The sequence below is a fragment of the Trachurus trachurus genome (assembly GCF_905171665.1).
Source record: "Trachurus trachurus genome assembly, chromosome: 16".
In the NCBI taxonomy this organism is placed as follows: Eukaryota; Metazoa; Chordata; class Actinopteri; order Carangiformes; family Carangidae; genus Trachurus; species Trachurus trachurus.
In genome coordinates this window covers 16,026,662-16,049,781 of record NC_139902.1, presented here as the reverse complement: position 1 = coordinate 16,049,781, position 23,120 = coordinate 16,026,662, and the positions used below count along the sequence as shown (strand labels likewise).

Sequence of the window (23,120 nt, the reverse complement as noted above, 5' to 3'; positions counted from 1 at the left end):
AACGGAAAATGTGCTTGATCTGGATGTTCGGGTTAGGCAAGGAACACAATCTGTGAAGCAATCAAAAGAAAAATGCACCAAATGAATATCTATAAAACAACAACAAAACCCCCAAAACAAATATGTACACTCAAATAAAGAATCTACACAAATCCTTTTTTTAACCTGTTGACTAAAACAGACCTCTGGAATGTCCCTCTTTACCAGCACTGAATGAGACATGCCACACTCTTCCATTTTAAAGACTCACAGGACAGACTAAAGGCCTGAGCTCATCTTTCATCAAAATAACAATTAGTATAATCAGATGTGAGAGATGAGATTAAACACAACTAGACCAATACAAGTCAAACACTGCTGATTGATGAATCTCATACTCAGTCCCTTTATGTTAATCAATTGGCCAATCAGTCAATCAATGACTCAATCAATCTCTGAGGAATTCCTTTAATCACATAATCACAATAACCTGACTGTATTCAAATGTCTGAAAAACTTTAGGCCTATAGTACAATCTATTGTGCCTGTCTGCTTAATGTTATTCATGTTAATGGCCACAGTCTTCACAAAACTATCTATACTGTGTTTTTGTCCATTAGACTAAATTATGGTTGTCATGTTGCATTTGTGAGATGGTTCATGTCATTTTGAACCTTGTACCTACAGTATACTACTTTATGCAGTATTTCTTACCTTTTTCTGTGCAGATCCCATGCTAGAAAACATATTAATGAATCTACCCATTCTTGATTTTCTAACTAGATGCTGCCACTGTCATTTCCCCAACAGGTTTGTCCCAATTATTTAGCCAAAATGTTGAACTATCCCTTTAATGAAATACATCCATACCTGGTCCAGTCATAAACAAGTCATTGCCTCTGATATGTCTGGTGTAGGAGTTCCAGCTTTTGTTTTATTGAACAAAACAAGTCAGTTCCAAATATGTAAAGATCAGACCTGGGACCTCACAGAGTGAAACAAATCAGGATTTAATAAACAAAGAAAAATGGATACATTGTTCACACATCCGCATGTATAACTGTGAAAAATGTTAATAGCAACTGGCAGTTTTAAGCAGTTTCAAACACAAATTTCGTAAAACCAGGATTAAAACACTGGGCCTCTAGAGTTTTGCAGTATATACACACCCTCTCATATGAAAACTAGAAACAGTGTCGCCACATGCCAATAGATGGCGCAACAACTAAAAAGTCTATTTCCTTCAACCAGATGCTAGGGAAGGCTAATTTTCCACTTCCAACTTCAACAGTGGCTTCTAAATGTTGCTTTTAGATGAAAATGCTGGTAATACTGTACTGATACTAAACTGTGTTTACTGAATGTCCTTGTTTATTATGTTCTATTTTTTTTCTCCTCTTCTAAGTTGCTGTAATATATTTTTTTCATGCTAATATCTGAATAAAAAAGGAAGCAAGCATCAACTCCCCAGTAAAGCACTAAACAAAGAAAGTCATGAAAAATTGCATTCATTGTTGTTGAACTTCAAACAGGCTTCATCCTCTGGTTATCTAAAAGAAAAAGACATATTTGATCTATTAAAGGGATAGTTCACCCAAAATTCAAATTGCACTCATTATCTACTCACCCTCATGTGGACTAAGGGTTGGGAGAAGTTTCAGAGTTATCCGTGGTTATCCGAGTTACAGGGGATCTCGGCGTAGCAGTGCAGTTGCAAATGGATACCACTTTTCTTCGTAAGAAGTCCGTCCAAATTGGACGAATCAGGAAGAGAAACTTCCGCTACAAACAAGCTCGAAATATAGACTTATTTAATTTTTTTCGGAACAATTTCACATATCGGGGCTTCAATACAAGACGGATATTACATATGAGCAGTGTGGAAGTATTTGGATGTTTTTTGGTGTGTCTTTTTGTTACGAAAAAAAGTGGTATCCATTTGCAACCGTTATATGGACATGCAGTGCTACGCCGAGACCCCCTGTAACTCAAAGAAGCCACGGATAGCTCTGAAACTTCTCCCAGCCCTTAGTTGACATGAGGGTGAGTAGATAATGAGTGCAATTTGAATTTTGGGTGAACTATCCCTTTAACTTTTTGCATTTGACATTTACACTTGTATCGATTACTAATATATCAACTATGTCAGTGAGCATGTGTAGAAGTAAACAGAATTTGTCTCATTTACGCTGTGATCAGATCTCAACCACGAGTAAATGCAATCTGTGAAGTGATCACATCTTAAAGAAGAGGCACCACATATTTCACTTCTTGCTGGTATTTGAAATAAATCCAGCAACAAGCTTGGTGATGGAAAATTATAGAGCTCATACTGTAGCAGTGTTGAAATGAAATGTGCAGTTGCTGTTGGTCTAATACAGTGTATGCATAATAGTGTCTCATTAACTCCCAAAATGTAAATGCATGAGATCCATTGTCCAACTGGCATATTCACACACAGGTCACATGCTGATCTCAGGTACAAAACAGGGAAAAGCAGGGGAACAAGTGAACAAGCTTGTTTTTATTTTCCCCCCATTTTGGAATGCATTAGTGCAATCTTGAATAAAAATGAAAAAAAAAATTATATGAAGAAAACTGTTCAAGTTAACACAAACATGAACAAGAATGTGAGCACAAACACATATTTTTGCAATTAAGTTCTGCTTTTTCACATCTCACCATCATTCTATGATTCTGGTGAGTCCCCAGAAAAAGAGAGAACAGAAAACAAGATAAGATCATTCCAAGACAGAGAATATAAGAAAATAAGAATCACAAAACTAGTACACCCCAACAAAGTTAGTTTAATCTAAATCTTTTGTACTCACATGCCCTGTTGACGTTGGAGCTCGGCAATGCGTGTCCTAAAGCAGACAGAATAAAATATTTTATTTAAGAGGTAGACAGGTTTATAGGAAATGCAGATTTGCACTTTGTCAATTTTAATCCCTAAAAAATCCTGTGAAGCGATGTGTAGAGAACATACTTGTATTTTTTCACCATGAAAACACAGAAGATGCTAAAGATCACAGCAATACCAAGGCCCACAGCCGTGGGGATGAGGATGTGTTTACAGTTTACTCCTCCTGTAAATAGACAGAGTTCATGTCACATTTCTGCAGCTATGTTGCAGAATTTGTTCAAGCTCAAAATCATGTATATGAACTTCAAAAACCTCAGAGGTCAATAACAAGGTGGAAAGCTCTTACGTTTTATGTACAGTTTCATTGATGCAGAGGATGTCTTCTTCTCCTTGCCATGAAATTCAGCTGTGCAGGTGACCTCACTGTGGTCATCCTTCTCCTCAGGAGTGAACGTCAGGATGGACTGTATCTCCCAGTTGCCACCGAAAATCTGTCTGTGACTCTCAATGGGCTTGTCTGTGGTGCTCCTGCTCCATGTGAGTTTAGGCACATAAGAGGGACAGGTGTGGACGACTGAACAGGTGATAGCATAGGGATGTCCTTCAGTGGCTGTCTCTGGGTGAACCAGTGACGGCTTTGGAGGATCAGCTGTGAATATAAAAGGTCAGAGGTGAAGTAGGAAGCAAACCAATGTAACATCGACATGTGTTGATATAGGAAACTGTGGAAGGTTGGTGACATACTGAGCATGTTCAATGTGGCACAACTCTCAACAAAGGAGAACTTGACTTCAGTCTGTGCATTCTCTGTTCGTGCCAGTTCAATCCGGAAACAGAAAGGGCCGTTGTCGTGATTTTTAACATCAGTAATTTCTAATGTGCAGTTGTTTTGACCCAACTCTCCCAACATCTTTGTGCGGTTCCGAAAGTTTTCCAGGACCCTTGTGTTATCTTCATAGTAGACAATGTTATCTCGTCCACTTTGAAGGTGCCAGATCCCTCTGAGCTTGGATGAGGGCAGTTTTTCTTTAGGGTGGCTGAAGGAACATGGTATCACAATGCACGATGTCGTCAAGGCATCAAGTTCTTTTACAATACTGGCTGTCCACTCTCCAGCAAACACAGGGCTGCAAAAAACTGAAAGAGAAAAATGGAAGTGGCAAGTGAAAAAGTGAAATCTATGGAGGTATTTATGTTTGAATTGACAGTTTGGGTTACCTGCCAAAAGCAGACAAGATGTTGTCATCATCTTCACTTTGTCCATTCTTCTTTAGGTTTTTATTTCTGAGTCGAGAAATTACAAGAAAATGAGATGAGGCCACATACAAATACAGCACAGTACACTTGCAAAAGTGAAGCTACTTGATCATTTAAATTTACAACAAAGAGTGAAAAGATTATTGGTCATAGGCAAATGGGATCCCTTCCACAGCATTTTCTAAAGCATTTCCCACAATTCTATTAATATATTAAAATGATCTGTGGCAAGGTGAAGAGTACGGAAGCGCATTGCATTCACTTGATAAAATAAAATTTAGACACCTTATCTCGTAATTACGAGATCTTTTCTCGTAATTACGAGAAAAGATCTCGTAATTATGAGATCCTGATGTCGTAATTATGAGATCCTGATGTCGTAATTACGAGAAAAGATCTCGTAATTACGAGATAAAGAAAAAGGAAATGTCTATAAATCCGCTCTTGTTGTCTTAATAGATGAATGCTACGGTGGTGCAGTGGTTAGAGCAGTTGTTACTTGTACAGGAGACCGAGGATCGAATCCTGGGTGGAGCACATCATTATTGTTTTGTATATTAGGCCACTGTAGCCTACATTATTAGACAGCGGGGGACACACCGGCCCATGTTAACCGATTGTGCCGTTCATTAGTGGCGGCCGGGCACCGGGGTCTGTGGAGCGGGTTCATGAAGCCTGGTTGTCCCGACATGACTCAACTCACAACACTGTAACGTTATGTTGTGTGTCTTGTAGCCGAAAAGTAGGCTACAACACACACAACATAACGTGACAGCCGCAGTGTTGTGAGTGAGTCATGTCGGGACAACCAGGCTTCATGAACCTGCTTCACAGACCCCGGTGCCCGGCCGCCGCCGCCGCTGCTGCTGCTGCTGCTGCAGTGAGGGTGTGTGAGCCCGCCGCCGCCGCCGCTGGGGGCGGCCAGGCGGGGGAGGCGATCAGTGAGCTTCGCCTTCCCCACCCAGGGAAGGCCATCCTGGCAGTTAAGAGGAGAAACTTTCTGCTTCTAAGTTGTTAAGTTCAGGAGCAGCGGAGCGGCTCGCGGCTGCAGCTCAGTTCACTTCACACACTGAGAATGGAGTTTGTTTTCTTCCGGTAGACGTAACTACGTAACACGTGTACCCCCTGTCCAATCAGAACGCTTCCCGACCTCCAGACGTTAAGCAGAATTAAATAAAGGCGATTTAAGTTTTCCATGTTAACCCCAATTCTGAATTATTATTTCCGTGTAAACTCGAAGGAGAATATTTTAATTCCAAACTATTTAATTCAGAATAATTAATTCCGAATCAAAAAACATCATGTAAACGATAAGCCTCACCACGGGATTCGATCCTCAGTCTCCCATGTGAGAGATATCTGCTCTATCCACTGTACTACCATGGACCATTGATTTTGTTTGAGACAAGAGCGGACTTATAGACATTCCTTTTTCTCTATCTCATAATTACGAGATCAGGATCTCATAATTACGAGAAAAGATCTCGTAATTACGACATCAGGATCTCGTAATTACGACATCAGGATCTCGTAATTACGAGAAAAGATCTCGTAATTACGAGATAAGGTGTCTAAATTTTATTTTATCAAGTGAATGCAATGCGCTTCCGTAGAAGAGGGCTCAGGCAGGCTTTAAACCCCTAACCCCTGGGTAACAGTCATGTGCACTAACCACTTGGCCAAAGGGACATCCCCTTTTACTGCTAATCTTATTTTAACACATCCAAGCCTATAGCCTATCACAGTATCGATCGAATTATAATGCGAACTAGATAAAGTAGCATTTCCTGATGGAAATGCGTGTGAATGCTGAAAGCAGCTGAACGCTGTTGCAGAATTAGCAAATAGTGCAAGCAGTGATCACCATTCAAATGGTTGACCAAGGTAGGTATCGAACCCACAACCTCATAGTCAGCAGACTTTCACTCTGCCTCTAGGCCACAGTGTACACACAGTTGCAGAGACTGTTGTCTGTTGATGAACTGCACTCTGTCTCACTCTGAAGTTAACGAGCCCAAAGCTGTAGTTCCAGTGCAAATCAATCTTAGTGCAGTGGTATAAACAAGAAACATGTTAACACAAACCAAGATTGAAAGAGGTAAAGAGAATAGGTGGGGGCGCATATGCATTATCCAGTTTGATCATGTGACCAGAGCAAGTGGTATTGGTTAAAGTTCAAAGTGGCTGACACACTAACAAGACTGCTCAGATGGGATTTGAACCTGTGACCTTGTGGTTGGATGGCAGGAACCTTATCCACTAGGCCATTCCAACACTTCTGATGAAGTAGAGGTTGAGACTTTGATGAATGTGAGATTTTTCAATGATGCTTAAAAAGGCATCATAAATGAGCCATTAGAAGTTTGTCTACAAATCAGAATTTGAATGAAGTCTCTAGCAGAAAGTACGACATAAATGAGGCAGGAATCGAACCCATGACCTCATGATCAATAAACCTTTACTCTGCCACTTCGCCACAGAGAGCACAGAGATAAGCATGTTGCCATTGTAATGTGATGATGTGCTGCAAACGGTGGCAGAAGCAATTAATGCGTCTCTTAACGAACACCTGTAACCAATTGAGGGTGGGGGAGGGGAGCAGAATTCAACATCACATAAAAAGATTGCCCAGCCTGGATTCAAACTAGTGACCTTGGGGTTGGCAAGCAGCCACCTTACCAACTGGACTACAGACAGAGTTGTGGAGAAGTTACAAAGTTGAGCTCCTTCTCCTGCTGCTGTGAAAAAAATGCATTGGGCTGAATGAGAGCAGAGAGCTCCCTGGCTGCATTTAAAAAATATTTTAAATTATTATCTAAGTCTCTTTGCATTTTTGACCAGAATTTTAGCCAGAAGACAAGTGTGGCTACAAAACTGGAGAAAATAATTTGTCTAGAGTTTAATTTGCAGAAAAAGTTAAATATTTAAAAAAGTATAAATTGTTAAAAAGAGAAAAGTAATGCCGATAAAGTTCAAAAAAAGCTGCACGTTTTGATATATGAATTGTTGAAATAGCACAAAGTATGAAGGACTAGAAGAAGACCGTAAAAAGGCGGAAGAAAATGGTAATAATGCCGGTGTCATGCCAGAAGTTGATTGCTGCCAGAAACTGATTTCCGGTCCGCGGGAGCGTGCACAGTCTGTTAAAGCAGAAGTAAGCGATATTTTTGTGTTAATATAAGTCTTAAATAGTTGTATCTTCCGACAGCAATCACTTACATAGAGTGTTTGGACCGAAACACGGGTCTCTCAGTCACTCTGCTCTGCTCTGAGCCGAGGAGAAAACTTTCCTTGTATCCTACAACCTTTATCCAATGAGGAGAGAGAACGGTATGAAGGGCTGTGTGTGCAGCCAAGGGATTCGCCTGAATGTGGTGATGTAGGGACCAGTGTTGTTTTCGTTAACGATGACGATGACGAAATATTTTCGTTGACGCCCCTTTTTTTCATGACGATAACGAGACGGTGACGAGACGAACATGGCTCTCTGATGACGAAAACATGACGAGACGTGTGTGAGTTTTCGTTGACGAGACGAGAACGGACGTAAATGTTAGTGGTCGGGCTGTGATCGCCTCTACATTCCATATTATGGATTGTCATTACTAGCTGCACACGATTTAGCAACGGCTCCGTCAACAACAGAACAACGCTGCTGAGACGAGCCGCGGTGCGCCGCCGCCCGGTGCTTGTGATCAGAGCGGCAGAGAGCAGCAGGCAGTGATCCGCTGCTCCGGTGACCTCGGTCAGTGCGGTGCAGCCGCTCCGCGGCGCTGACGGGTGGTCAGACGTTCAAATGCATGACATTTCTGCTTATTGTGCGTGTAATCTGTCCATTAAAATCAACAAGTGTCTGCAACACTGCTGCATCCTTGTGTGGTCACGTCCACCACCTGGCATGCAGCGCACATTCTGCTCAAGACACCTGCCGTCACTCCATCAGAAAAAAAACTGAATGCACTACTGTTACCACTTTATCTGTGTGTAGGCTAATGCATAATCCTTAGACCATAAAGTATTTGGCATTGGGTGGAAACATTATGTGTAAAACCATTCCTTTATTGAATTAATTTGTTGAAAGACTTTTTTTTTTTTTTTTTTTTACTGAAACTGACTAAAACTAGACGAAAACCTTGTTGAGTTTTCGTCGACTAAAACTAGACTAAAACTATCACATATAGGAATGACTAAAATTGACTAAAACTAATAAGTATTTTCGTCAAAAAGACTAAGACTAAGACTAAATCTAAAATGCCTGCCAAAAACAACACTGGTAGGGTAAAAAAAAAATTGTTGATAATGTCTGATCGTATTGCTGTTGATGTATTTTTATGATCACTGTATTTGTTATATGATTGCTGTTGATTTGATGTGCTCTCGACGCCATTGGAAATGAGGGTTTTACCCTCAATGGCTTTCGAGATCTAAATAAAGGTTAAACAAACAAACAAACAAGGGACGAGGACCAATAGATCCATGACGAGGGCGGGGACTGCTAACTCCATCGGCAAGACGTTATGGTGCGTTCAAGGCAACCCGTAACTCGTGTTTTTCCGACCAGTGAAGTCGTACCAGTTCGATCTGGTACGAGTTCACGGGTCGGAAGTTACGAGTGGCCGTTATAGTACACTTTCACAGGTAAAACAGGTCGGAAAAACCAAGGGGGCAGTTGTCGGTCTGAGAAGTGAAGCTCACTTCCGCGTTCAAAAAACTGCAATCCCCTCGGATTCCTCTGGGGGCTGGTGTCAGAAGGGAGCATTCCCCATACATGTTAAAATCGCCGATTTACATCCTCAATAAACATGTTAAAAGCCTGGTGTCAGAACGTTTTTTCGTCTCAATCGATAGTTTCTACCCCCGCACACACTCTGAGGGGGGTGAATTTTTTTTAACTCTACCGTTTTACTGTTATTAGGTTAAAACTCTGGCCAATTAGGGCGCGGAAACGTTGAGTGACAGGTCCGAGCAGCTCCGTGGACAGCTGCTTCGAGGCCAGTGGTCGGGTTCTCGGCCGGCCAGTCCAACATGGCGCTGTTCAGGCCGCCATATTTGAGTCACAAAAACGACTCCCCAAAACCAATGGGTGACGTCACGGACGCTACGTCCATTCGTTTTACAGTTTAAGGGAAAAACATGAGTGGGTTGCCTGGAACGCTACAAAGTCGTAAGTCGTGACTTGAAGCTGTAATTTACGGTTTCAAAAGCCTGCCTGGAACGCAGCATTACCCAAAACGACCGGATCGCTTACTTGTGCTTTAAAGTTGAAAAGCGCAGCTTCTGTGGCTCTACGGCTGCCTTCATTAGGCTCAAACAGCCAGTATGCCACAGCTTATATAGATGGTATGTATGTGAGACAATAACACATATTTTAACAGATTTGGCGGTGATGCACATTGGCTGTTTTGGATGTAGGCCAGCCAATCAAGTGGTATTGAAGCAATCATAATGATCCGATAATGACAGTGTATTGAATATGATCATCAAAGGATGTTTTTTTGTTTTTTTTATCTGTGTTTGAGTCTCCTGTATGTCCAGTAGCCTATATTGTTGTTGGATAGTTATCTGGCTTGTATTTTGGCTAATAAAGATATTTGGCATCGAGAGGATTTCTTTTTCTCTGCCCCAAAATGACTTTATATCACTCAGCAGAGTAAGATTTACAAGACTGAACCTATATTTTTTAAAAATATATATATTTTTAAAACAATATATATATATTAATTAATATTAATAATAATTAATAGTTACCATTACTTTGCACCCCTTTCCACTACACAGTTACAGTTACAACTCTACTCAACTTGGTTTAGGTGCTTTTCAGTCACAGCTGAGCTGAGTTCTTCATTCCTCCTCAGTAAAAACGAAACTTATCAACCAAGCGCATCCAGCTGTTACCAAACATTAAAGGTGTACAGAAAGGTGTACAGAAAAGAAAATTGAATTTGAGCCCACTCTGGATCATAAAATTAATGTAATAACTCATCTTTTAGACGATGTAGGCCAAACTTTGTGCAAAATTCTATTTTTGAGTAAATCCGGGATGAAAGTGTGTATTTTTTTTTTCACATTGGATAATGCAGGCGCACGGATTATACGTCAGCCTGTACACGATTCATCAGCCACTGATATTGGATCCGTCATCCGTCATTCAAAAGTCTGAGACACGCACACACACACGGAGCTCGGGCTCGCCCCAAGCTTTGAATATCCTGCCTGCTCGATAACGACCAATCAAATTCGTTTTCCTTACTCGGGTAAACTCGTGTTGCAGCTCGTGACAACTCGGCGCGAGTCGCGCGACAAACAGGACAAACGGCCATTTCTGTACACCTTTAAAAGGTCATACTGCTTCTTAGCACGTTCTGCAGATCGCCCCAGCGTCTCTCGGGCAAGCTGGTGGCAGAGCTGTAAGCGTTCCCGGAGCTGCATGACGTAATCTGGGAGGGGAACGACACTGTTGCTGTCTGGAGGCGGGCCTGCAACCAGATCCATAGGCTCAGTGATTTCTCGTCCGAAGAGCACCATATTAGGGGACAGTCCAGTGGAGCTGTGCTTAGTGGCCCGATAAGCCATGACGGCATAAGGAATCATCAGATCCCAGTCCCAGTGGCATCTGTCAGCTGTAGTGGCCAAGATCTTTTGTAGAGTCGCATTAAAGCGTTCCACTTGGCCGTCCGATTGGGGCCGAAAAGGGGTGGTGTGTGTCTTTTCAATTTGCAACAGGCCGCACATCTCCTGAAAAACAGCCGACTCGAAGTTGGTGCCCTGGTCACTATGCAGTGAATGTGGGGCCCCATACCTGCACACCCACTCAGATGCAATCTTGTCCGCCACTGTGGTTGCTTCCTGATTGGGAACTGGGTACGCTTCCACCCACTTACTGAAATAGTCGCTCACCACCAGTATGTAGCGATTGTGTCTTTCCGTCTCGTTTAGTGGGCCCATTAAGTCGACAGCAATCCTTTCCATGGGGGCGCCCACTTTAACTGAGCCCATGGCTGCTCGAGGAGTTTTCTTCGGGCGAGCTTTAGCAGCACATTTGGTGCAGGTACGGCACCACAATGTAACGTCGTCTTTCATGTTGTACCAGAAATACCTTGTCTGGAGGCGCACGAGGGTCCTCTCCACCCCAAAATGGCCGCCCACAGGTCCATCATGCATCTGCTCCATCACAGCGGTGCGATAAGCCTGGGTTAGCAGGATCTGTGGATAGAACACTTTTCCTTCGCTGCCATAGAACTTTCTCATTAGAGTTCCATCTCTCTGATAAAGTCTTTTCCACTGTGCCCAATAAGCTTTGGTGGCAGGGCTACAGTGTGCTATGTCAGTCCAAACAGGTCGCCCGCTCCCTTCCTCCATCCACTTCCACACAGGTGCCAGATCTGGATCAGTCATTTGTGCAGCTCTCATCTGCTCATGGGTCCACCCACTGAACAGATCAGGCTGTGGGGATTCACTCACCCTGTGGATGCTGGGATGAGACGAGGTGTGGTTGTGGTCGTCACTGTCAACTACCCCCACTAGAGGTTGCTCTGGGGGTTCTGTGATGAGGGCCTCCGCGGTGGGGTTGTCTGTCAGGCTGCACTGCACTCCCTTGTCGTGACATGGTTCACTGCTGGGGCTGGGCTGTGGCACAGTGCAGGGGCATGAAGCTCTACATGGCCTCCTGGACAGTGCATTGGCGTTCTGGTGGTGTCTCCCAGGGCGGTGCAACACGTGGAAGTCATACTCCGCCAGTTTTTCCAACCAACGAGCCAGCTGCCCCTCCGGCTCCCTTAGCCTGGTCAGCCAGCGCAGGCTGCTGTGGTCGGTTCGTACAGTGAATGGTCGTCCTAGTAGATACTGTCTGAAGTGAGAGGTGAACTCTACTACCGCCAGGAGCTCACGTCTGGTAGTGCAGTAGTTTTGTTCTGTGGACGACAGTCTTCTGCTGCCATACGCCAGAACTCTCTCCTCTCCCCCTTGCAGCTGGGAGAGAACAGCTCCTATTCCCCAGTCGCTTGCATCAGTATCCAAGAAGAATTCGCCGCGGTCAAGGGGGTAACCGAGAACAGGCGCTGAGATTAGTCTTTTTTTTAGTTCCTCGAACGCCCCCTGACACTCGGCTGTCCAGTGAAAACGTGCATACTTCTTTGTCAGTTCATGCAGTGGCTTGGCTATGGTGGCGAATTCTTCCACGAAGCGCTGGTAGTAGGACGCCAACCTGATGAACTGGCGCACCTCTGTCACGTTCTGGGGTATGGGCCACTCTGCCACTTTCCCCACTTTCTCCGGGTCAGTGGCGATGCCCCTGGCGGACACAATGTGCCCTAGGTAGGCAACCTGTTCACGAAAGAGGCAACACTTGGATGGTTTCAGTTTTAAGTTGGCCTCACGGAGCCTGCTGAACACCTGGCGGAGCCGCTCTATCATCTGAGTGATGTCCCTCCCCAGGACAATGATGTCATCCAGGTAGACGAGACACGTTTCCCACTGTAGCCCCGCCAAGACTCTGTCCATGAGCCGCTGGAATGTGGCCGGCGCATTGCAGAGTCCAAACGGCATCACATTCCACTCAAAAAGCCCCTTTCGGGTACAGAAGGCAGCGGCTTTGCGGGCTCTGGCTGTCATCTCCACCTGCCAGTACCCCGATGTTAGGTGTGGTGAAATAATTAGCAGTGGATAATGTGTCTAAAGTGTCCTGTATACGTGGCAGGGGGTACGCATCTTTAATGGTGCGCTCATTTAGGGACCTATAATCCACACACAGGCGCTCTGGTCCTTTTTGCGCACCATGACAATTGGTGCTGCCCAGCTGCTGTTGCTGAGCTGTGCGACGCCCGTCTCTAGGCTCTGCTGTAGCTGCTGGTCTGCTGCAACCTGCTTATCTCGGGCCATTCTGCGGGGTTGCTGTTTGACTGGAGGCCCTGGTGCGGTCAGGATGTCGTGCTTCACTAGGCTGGTGCGGCCTAAGTCAGTGGGCCCCGTTGAGAAAACATCGCTGAAAGATGTTAGCAGTTCAGCCAGCCTCCAGCGGTCCTCTTCTGGCAGGTTCACACAGCTCTCGGCATACAGTGTCCGCAGGTGGATGGGGACATGATCAGGTGCTGCTGTGGTTTTGGAGGGGCAGGGCCCTGCCTCCTCTAGCACATTGGCGGGCTGGAGGACACCGGCGACAGTCCCCCTTTTCAGTGTGATGGCCGTGGCACCGGGGTTGAAAACTCTGATGGGGATACCAGCTGCCTGCTGTGCCTGCACAACAGCACGGGCGACAAGCACATGGTGTCTTTTGACGAAGCTCTTAGCAGGGCTTAGCATGAGCTCACCAACAGCAGCGGGATGGAGGTGTGTGGTGCCAGGCACAATGTACTCACGCCCCGGCTCCAACACAGTCCTGCGTGCCACTTTGACGAGATGCACCTCAGCTCCTGAACTGGTGACGACACGGGGTGTTTCTTTTCCGAAGAGGGTTATTTTCCCGCGACCATAATCCAAACAGGCCTGCGCCTGTAGCAGGAAAGGATGCCCCAAGATAACATCCGTGTTCTCGGCTGTGTCGGCCAAGATGAAGTTCACATTAGTCACATGGTTTCCAATGAGGACTGGAGCAGTGATTTCTCCCAGGACCGCCAGGCCTCCTGGCCCAACGCCTCTGCGGCTGATGGTTGGATAGGGGGTCTGGCCTTGGCAGGGAAGTTGTTGTAACGATGTAGAGAAAGCACATTTCTCCGTGCCCCGGAGTCAAGCAGGGCAGAGATTTCTAGTCCATAAATTGTCACCTGCACACACATTTCCTCCTCCTCTTGACGTCTAGCACTCACGATCACTGTGCCTGAAGCAGGTGCTGGGGCCTGTGAAGGAGCTGGCGTGATATTTGCTGCAGGTGCTTTGGGTCGACGGGGGGAGGGGCAATTTTTCTGAAAATGCCCAACGCCGGAACAGTTGTGGCAAACAATGTCTCTAAAGTCTATTTTTTTTAAGGCTGTCAGTTTTGTTGGATCGCCACTGGCGGAGCGATCTCTGCGCCCCATCTGGTTGGTCAGTGCGCCCCATGACCACTCTCTCTGGCTCCCCTGAGTGGAGCCCGTTATCATCTTCACGTACTGTAGCTGCTCTTGTTTTCCGTTCATTAGCATTGGCAGCACCTGACCTCATTAGCTGTGCAACTGTCTGTGCGGCCCTTCTGGTGGTCTCATACCTGCAAGCTATGTTGTAGGCTCCCGCCAGGGTGCGTGGCTTTTCCTCCAGGAGTTTCTGCACCAGCTCAGCGTCGGCCAGGACATTGGTAAATATCTCCACACCAATTGCATCCTGCTCTAACTCTCCACGATCAGCATATGCAATTGAAACTTTTTCATAAATGTCATCTCTCAGTGTGTGCAGGCTTTCACCTGGTTTTCTGGTTCTTTGTCTCAACTCTATGCCAACAGCTGCAGTGTACTCCGAGCAGGGTCCATAGGCAGCCTCGATCTCCTCCACGCAGGGGCGCCGAAAAGGGGGGGTAAAGGAGACGGATTCTAGGGGCCCATGATGGAGGGGGGCCCAAAAAGGCCCCTAATGATGATGAAATGATAATACAGAAAAAATAATATGACGCTAAGATATTAACTAACATATAATCACAAATATTTTATTTTCAATGTCCTGGTAACAATAACTTTATTTGTTTTGGAAACATCAACACCTGCAGGGCCCCCCCCCCCCCCTTTCCCCCCTCTATTTCTGTAAAATGGTTCAGTCAGGCAGCCAAAAACGAAAAGAAAAGAAATTAAAGCAGAAGTAAGTGATATATTTGTGTTAATATAAGTCTTAAATAGTTATATCTTCCGACAGCAATCACTTACATAGAGTGTTTGGACCGAAACACGGGTCTCCCAGTCCCTCTGCTCTGCTCTGAGCCGAGGAGAAAACATTTATCGTATCCTACAGTTTTTATCCAATGAGGAGAGAGAACGGCATGCAGGGCTGTGTGTGCAGCCAAGGGACGCCGTGAATGTGGTGACGTAGGGACGAGGACTGTTATGGTGCGTTCAAGGAAACTCGTAACTCGTGTTTTTCCGACCTGTGAAGTCGTACCAGTTCGATCTGGTACGAGTTCACGGGTCGGAAGTTACGAGTGGCAGTTATAGTGCACTTTCACAGGTAAAACAGGTCGGAAAAACACGAGTGGGATGCCTGGAACGCTACAAAATCGTAAGTTGTGACTTGAAGCTGTAATTTACGGTTTCAAAAGCCTGCCTGGAACGCAGCATTAGCCAAAACGACCGGATCGCTTACTTCTGCTTTAAGAGAGAAGGAGTTGAAGGGTCGACAATATGTCACCCAGTATTCCCCCCAAAAAAGGTGGGTTTGTTAGTTGTTGTGGATAGGAATTATGGAATATTAACTTTGTCCCTGTCTGTGGTCTATAAACTAGCTCACTTTTCTCACCATGTTAGCTCAAGAAAACTCTGGATTTTTACATTTCACTGTTATTTTAGTTAAATAATCAATCCAGTCAAACATTTATCAAGCTGTTCTTATTCAATTAGTTGACCTCCCCTCTGTCAAAATGATGCCTCATTCTGAACAGAGTCAAGTGCACCAGCAGCTGCAGCAGCTGCAGCTGTCTGTCAGCCCACAACTTCCCCTGCCCCAGAACCAGCCCCAGTGCCCCCACATGAGAAAGGAGGTTAGCAGCTGTGTTTGTTGAAATAATAATAATAATAATAATAATAATAATAATAATAATAATAATAATAATAATAATAATAATAATAATAATAATAATACATTTTACTACAGTCTCTAAACAATACAAAGCTGAATCTGTTATGGGAAAGATTAATTAAAATGAATGAAATAAAAATCATTTTGAACAATTTTAATGGTTCAAAAAGCATAAGCCCTTCTAAAAAATTAAATAGAACACGTGCAGTAAGAACAGAGGAGAAAATCTGTGGTGTGTGCAGCAGACTGGGGTGACTGCTCTCAGTCCAATCTGAGAAGTTCACATGTTGGTGACTATGCTATTAGTTATATTATAGGAAGTACTATATAATTGTATGTAATGTGTCATGTACTGTACACTCTACAGAGCCAGGTCCAGGACCCTCTTCTGGTTTGTCAGGGAGGAATGTGGAGGAAGAGATGGAAGAGGGTACGGATGAAAGTGAGAGTGCAGAAACACAGGCAACAGAGAGTGAGGACGAAGATGTTGAAAGTAATTCAGAGGAGGATGGACTGAATGAGTGTACAGAAAGAGTCAGGAAGACAACAGAGAGGCAGGAAGAAAAACAAACTGATGTTGAGGTATTTGAAAGGGAAGAAGATAATCTGACTGGTGAAATAAATTAATCAAAAATGAATTCTATACATGTCAACTGTCATGTTGTTCTACTTTCACAAATATGGTAGTGATAGTCAAAAATACCATTAAAATGCATAATTGTATGTAAAATAGCATCAAAAAATGTTGCCGCTGTGTTGGGGGCCCTGTAAAGATTCTTTTCATGGGGCCCAAAATCCCTAGCGGCGCCCCTGCCTCCACGATGCGCTGATAACTCCACCGAGCCGACCGTGGGTTTTTATGGACGATTGCCCCAGCTGCCCCAGTCAGGCTGAACCTTAGCTGCACGGCCATAGTCTTTTCAGTCCAGTGATTGGCTTCAGCACAACTCTCAAACTGGTAAACAAAGTCTTTCCATGCACCGGTCCCATCAAACTGACTTGGCCGCAGTGTGGGGATCCTCTCTCTCTGTCCATAATAATGTTCATCATCGCTGCTGTCTATGGGACCTCCGTGGCGTGGGTAGGGGGAAGGGGGAGGAGAATGTACAGTTCTTGGGGTAATGTGGTCAAAAGCCTGATGCTGCACTGCATGGCTTGGTATTGCATGTGAGGGCACATGTGAGGTGAACTGTGACACAGTCTGTGGGGGGAAAGGTGTCTGAGCACGGGGAACAGGGGTACTAGTGACAAAACAGTCATTGTTTATTTGGGCGAAGGGGTTAATCATTTGGCCAGTGATGGAGGGGGGGACTGTGGTGGGTAATGGTGCAGCGGGAATACAGTGGACTTGTGATGCCGCGGCAGACTCACCAAGGGCTTCCCTCAGCTGCACCGCCGCTCGGGTGAAGGGGTTTGTAGATCCCGATGGCGGTGGGGTAAGCATCCATCCCGTGTCCAGCCGTGGTGCTAACGTGGGGACGGCTACTCCATTAGCGGCCTGTGTTAGCTCCATGCTAGTTACGAAGGGATTAATTGGACTCCAGCTGTAGCCGGCGGCGGCGCACCCGCCGGCGGCACACTCGACATCCGCCATGTTAGTTCCAAAAGTCACTGTCATGTCCGCATCAAACGGATTCTTGCTGCGTCGTGTGTTAATTACCTCCGCTCCGTCTTGGCTGGCGGTGTTGTTTTCCGTGCGCGTTGCCATTTCGTCTTGCACTGTGTCCACTGTCGCTGCTGAGTGCTGTCTCTTTCTCTTTCTCTTTCTGCTTGCTGAATTTAAAAAAAATGTCTCACTTCCAGACGATCCCGGACGAGCCCCCAGTGTTACCAAACTCGAGCTGGCAGACCCTCGGACCGTAGTAGGTGGACCTCCCTTGACAATAGCTCTGTTTAGCTCGTTGTGGTAACTTCAAAAATGATCGAGAACACGTTGGAAGAATTGTGCATTTATTTCCAGCATTAAAAAAACATACAACACTGGCAACTGGGTCACACACACGGCTGCACTGCTGAACCCCGGAAAAACAACAACACCCACCTTCCCAGAATGCCCTGCTCACGTATCTCGTGAAACCCTAGCCCCTCCCACATGACAGAATCACAGCAACAGGCTGAGCCTGTAACACAGCGCTAATTAACGACTCTGTGGCTACCGCGACTCACTCTCTCTCTCTCTCTCTCTCTCTCTCTCTCTCTCTCTCTCTCTCGCTTGTGCACACACACTCACAGAGTATCCCAGTAGTGAAATGGCACTGGGGGGTGGGGGGGTCGCTGCCACTACTCTGTAATCGTCTGTAATGTCCCTCTTGTATTGAAGCCCCGACATGAGAAATTGTTCTGACCGGCAGAACAATTTATTTCTTACTGACACAGGAAGAGCAGTGAACCGAGACACTGGGAGCTTCCACTACAAACAAGCTTAAAATATAGACTTATTTAATTTTTTTCAGAACAATTTCTCATGTCGGGGCTTCAATACAAGAGGGACACACAAGCAGTATGGAGGTATTTGGATGTTTTTCAGTGTGTCATTTTGGACGAAGAAAGTTGGTATCCATTGACAACCATTATATGGACAAATACTACTACACGCCCCCCCCCCCCGTAACTCAGAGAAGGCACAGAGGACACTGAAAATTCTCACAGTTCTTAGTTGACATGAGGGTGAGCAGATAATGAATGAAATTTAAATTTTGGGTGAACTATCCCTTTAAAGCAGAAGTAAGCGATCCGGTCGTTTTGGCTAACTTCTTGTCAGCCGATGTAGTTAGCAGCCCCCACCCTCGCCATGGATCTATTGGTCCTCGTCCCTACGTCACCACATTCACGCGCATCCCTTGGCTGCACACACAGCCCTTCATGCCGTTCTCTCTCCTCATTGGATAAAGGTTGTAGGATACAAGGAAGTATACAAGAAGTTGTCTCCTTAGCTTACAGCAGAGCCAGAGACAGACCCGTGTTTCGGTCCAAACACTCTATGTAAGTGATTGCTCTTGGAAGATAACTATTTAAGACTTATATTAACACAAACATTCCGCTTACTTCTGCTTTAACTTACTGAATCGACATGAATGTGTAAGTTATTTGGCCCCTGATTTTGCTGCTTGCGGATTTATGGCTTCTTGACCATAAGTCAATTAGTGTTGAGCTCATTTGCATATTTAAAATTAATTTTCCAAGAAACTTGAAATACAGAAATGTTACTTTTCATATAGCCTATACTTTTGTTGTGTGAAGTGTGATTGTGGTTGGAGTAAAGGAAAAAAATAAGCCTATTCGGGTGTATTTTGGGCATATTTGATTAGTGTATGGCTCATTGCATGTTCAAATTCATTTTCAAAGAAACTTGTAATACAAACTAGAAAGATAATTTCCTAACGGAAAATGTGTGCGAATGCTGAAAGCCATTGCTGAAGCCATGCTAAATTAGCAGTAGAAATTGACAAAGACAGGAAACAGCATGTGACACAAGCAGCTAAGGCAGGAATTGACCCTTCGCGTAAGCCCCGCCCCCTTGGTTACTGTTGCTACGCCGGGCAAGCTTTCACTCCCAGCCATGCTCCTGGCAAGATTTGGTATCGATTTCAAAGGAAATATCAGCAAATGTCTGGATAAACTGTTCTGAGATCATAGAGAGAAGAAGTCACAATCAGAGTTTTCAGTGACGTGACTCGTGCAGGAGGATAAAACATCTGTTCAACGACACGACTGGACAATGTACAGAGCAGCAGTAGGGGCTGGTCATTTTACCGTCTATCAACCCACCAAGACTTAGGTCATCTCACTGGTTGTCAAACTGCAAGTTTTTGGGCGATTGTGAACCACATACAGCTTTGGCTGCTGTTTTTTTTCTCCCACTGCTGTATCAGTCAGTGAAAGCAGTCCCTGCCTGGAGGATCCCTCGCCTAAAAGCCCGGGTAAAAGCCCTACAAGTACAGCTGTCATTTCGGAGGTGAACATATGGTTATCCCCATATTTACACTTGCAAAAAAAACACAAAAAAAAGTCCGCTCGTATCTGAACATCTCTATATTGCTGCTGCCGCCGCCGCCACCGCCGTAGTAGCAGCAGCAGCAGCAGCAGCAGCAGCAACAACAACATCCTTCTCTACAAACAAATGTTTTTCGTCCTAGTCTCAAAATGTGTCCCCAAAAGCAAACGTAATGACTCACTGCGGAAAGCTTGCCAGGCCCATAGTTACGGTTGCTAACGTAGGATTGGACAATAGCCGTTTGTGGGAGGAGTTGGCGAAGGGTCAATTGAACCCTGCACCTCATGATTGGCAACCCGACAAACTAACCTCTCAACCAAGATGGAACATACTGAGTTTTATACCATGATAAATCGAACACTGTCCAATGCAGCAGTAGTTTTAATAGTTTACGTAAACAAGAAGCAAGTTATCAGAAATTAGTAAGACCGGGGGAATGATTCACTAACAGTTGTTGGGGCAAGATTCAAACCTGCAACCTTCAGGTCATCAGCCCAGTAACCTAACCACTTGACTACAGTTGCATTCAATGAGAGAGAGGTAAAGGAAACCCCTGTATAAGAGGCTCACTGACTTCTGCTAAAAAAAAAAGAAAGGAAAAGTGTAAATGAGCCACACCAAGTAAGTAGAGGACTTTTTTGTGACGTGTGACTATTTTTTGGTGAATTTAAACAAAGTATAATGCCCTCTCCAGCGAGTTACAAAGTTGAGCTCCTTCTACTCTGCTGTTAAAAAAATTGTACTGGGGTGAATGGCAGAGAGAGAGCACCCAGGCTGCATTTAAAAAATATTTAAAAGTGTCTTTGCATATTCAGAGGTGGGTAGTAACGCGCTACATTTACTCCGTTACATTTACTTGAGTAACTTTTTGGAAAAATTGTACTTCTAAGAGTAGTTTCAATGCAGCCTACTTGTTACTTTTACTTGAGTATATTTCTTCAGAAGAAGCGGTACTTTTACTCCGTTACATTGAGCTTAATTCCGGTCGCTACTCGCTACTTTTTCTTATTGATCCAATGTGCGATCTGTCTGTTTATGTTTTAAGGGAGATACGTCCGAGCCTCTGTCACGTGACTGCGTTTCACCAATCAGATGTAGCCACTCGCGACGTTTGCCTCCGTTTAACCAATCAGACAGAGCCAAGCAGTCACATGACCGCACACAAAATCTCCGCGGTAAACAGGACGGCCACTCCGCCTCAAATTTGAGAAACTGTGGCTAGTAAATGATTAGGATGACGTTCTCAGTCATCCAGGTCATCTTATTCTTCTTCCTCCCTAGGAAGTTTAAACCCCATACACACCTGGAGACACATGACTCCTAGTCGGGGGTGGTCATGTGACTTTGGTTTCACTAGAAACCAATCATAGGACCCCCCCCCCCCCCCAAACACACACACACATCACAGATAGACACACAGACAAACACCCACACAAAGAGCTTATGGACAGTTCATAGATCTTTCATAGATAGGCCTATGTAAGTTATTGTGGCTGAATTTGTCTTCATTTATGTTACTTTGTAAAAAATGTCATTTAGGCTTTTGTCTTAGTTGTTAAATGTTGTTCTTTGGCAATATCTGGATTTTTTCATTGCTATTATATTTTTGTGTATCAGATTAGGCCTACATTTACGCGCTGATAATTAAACGAGCAAATCAGAGGTTACTCGGCACTTTACTCAGTACTTGAGTAGCTTTTTCACCAAGTACTTTCTACTCTTACTCAAGTAAATGTTTGAATGGCTACTTTTTACTTTTACTTGAGTAACATTATTCTAAAGTAACTATACTCTTACTTGAGTACCATTTTTGGCTACTCTACCCACCTCTGTGCATATTTGACCAGATTTTTAGCCAGAAGACAAGCGTGGCTACAAACTGTGGGCAAATTCTTGTGTGTAGAGTGTTATTTGTACCTTTGGTGGCAGTTTAAGAAGAAAAGTTCCAGTCGCTTTTTTGGCTCTGCTCCACTGTAGCGATTATGTCACCAAACGCCATACACACTCATTGAAAAGTGTTACATTTGTCAGAAATGCTCATGTGCTTTTAAAGGGTTTATCTCAATAACAGTAGAAGATGTGAAAAAGTTATTTACAAGGTGAATACATTAAAAGTTTGTCTACAGCTCAGAAGCTGAATGAAGCCTGTAGGTGAAAGTATGTGGAAGCAAATTCAAAGTAGGTGCAGTAGTTTCAGAGTTTAAAACCTGTTACAATGTATTTCCTATGGGACAAAAAAATCAGAACTATTTGAATATTTTAAAAAGTATACATAGTATGAAAAAGTTAAATAATTCTGATAATGTTCAGAAAAAGCTGCATGTTTGGATATATGAATTGTTGAAATAGCACAAAGTATGAAGAAGTGGTCCGTATTTCAGTATTCACACTAAAAATGTTACATTCCATGTGTAAAGTTTAATTGTGATAGGAGTAAAGGGGGAAAAAATAGCCCCATTGGGGAATTAAACATATTTCCCCAACTAGGATTTATTAGGACGTTTAGTATGTTGTTCTGGACACCTCATAGAAATGATGTATGGTGAAAAAAACTACAATTAATTACAATTAGTCTGTCGTAAAACGCTATTTTGCCTGGACTATATGGGAAGTAGGATTTCCTATAGGAAGAAGAATGCTGGTGAAAACAATAGGTTCCCAGGAGCTTAGGCTGCCTGCCCCCTAATTAGCCCGACAAAGCACTAAATTATAAGGATGTTCAGATCTATCTCTGTCTTACTTAATTCAGAATCAATCTTAAAATCATACCTGATTTTGTTCTCCGGCTGAGCAACTATTTCTCCAAGTGTGGCTTCAGAACCAAAAGACTTGAACTGTTGGTAATGAGTTACTAAAAAAAAAATGATTTCCTGGAGTGTTGGTGAGAGCAGAGAAGTTGGGTGTGGCCTTTTCTCCACTGCATTATCTAACAGTTTCACCTTATGACTCTGAAATATTTGTGTTTTTGTTTGGATTTGTTTTGTTGTTCGTTACTGACCAGGGGTGTCAAACGTACGGGACAAATGTTCATCAAGTGTTAAGCTGTCAATATGTATTTAGTTTTGGAGATTCGCTTCTCTCTGCCCACCCTTAGCAGTCTGCTGGGGCTTACTCTCCCACCCTCACAGAATACTCTGGTTGTGAGCGCCACTTCTCCTCTTCCCCCCGCCCCTCCCTCACAAAGTTGCACATTAGAGACACAGAGCTGCCGACACTCACGTCACGTATTGACCACAACACAACAACAGTGGCTTGTTGCGTAGTGTAAACACAGCCCCGACATTCACCACTTGCTCTTGGCCCAGCTCGGCTCGAGTTCTCACTGCGCCTGAAAAT

The 23,120-nt window shown here is 44.3% G+C and overlaps 1 protein-coding gene across 1 annotated transcript; it reads right to left on the bottom strand.

Annotated features, from left to right (window-relative positions):
* Positions 1-966: 966 nt before the first annotated feature.
* LOC310999559 (sialic acid-binding Ig-like lectin 12) lies at positions 967-22,643 on the bottom strand. The gene is made up of 7 exons (XM_083990030.1): positions 22,554-22,643; positions 4,064-4,129; positions 3,590-3,982; positions 3,192-3,494; positions 2,969-3,068; positions 2,811-2,846; positions 967-1,529 (listed from the first exon to the last, which is right to left on the bottom strand). The coding sequence occupies exons 2-7, from the start codon at positions 4,107-4,109 to the stop codon at positions 1,526-1,528; spliced, it is 882 nt and encodes a 293-aa protein (XP_083846156.1). The 5' UTR covers positions 4,110-4,129; positions 22,554-22,643; the 3' UTR covers positions 967-1,525.
* Positions 22,644-23,120: the final 477 nt, after the last annotated feature.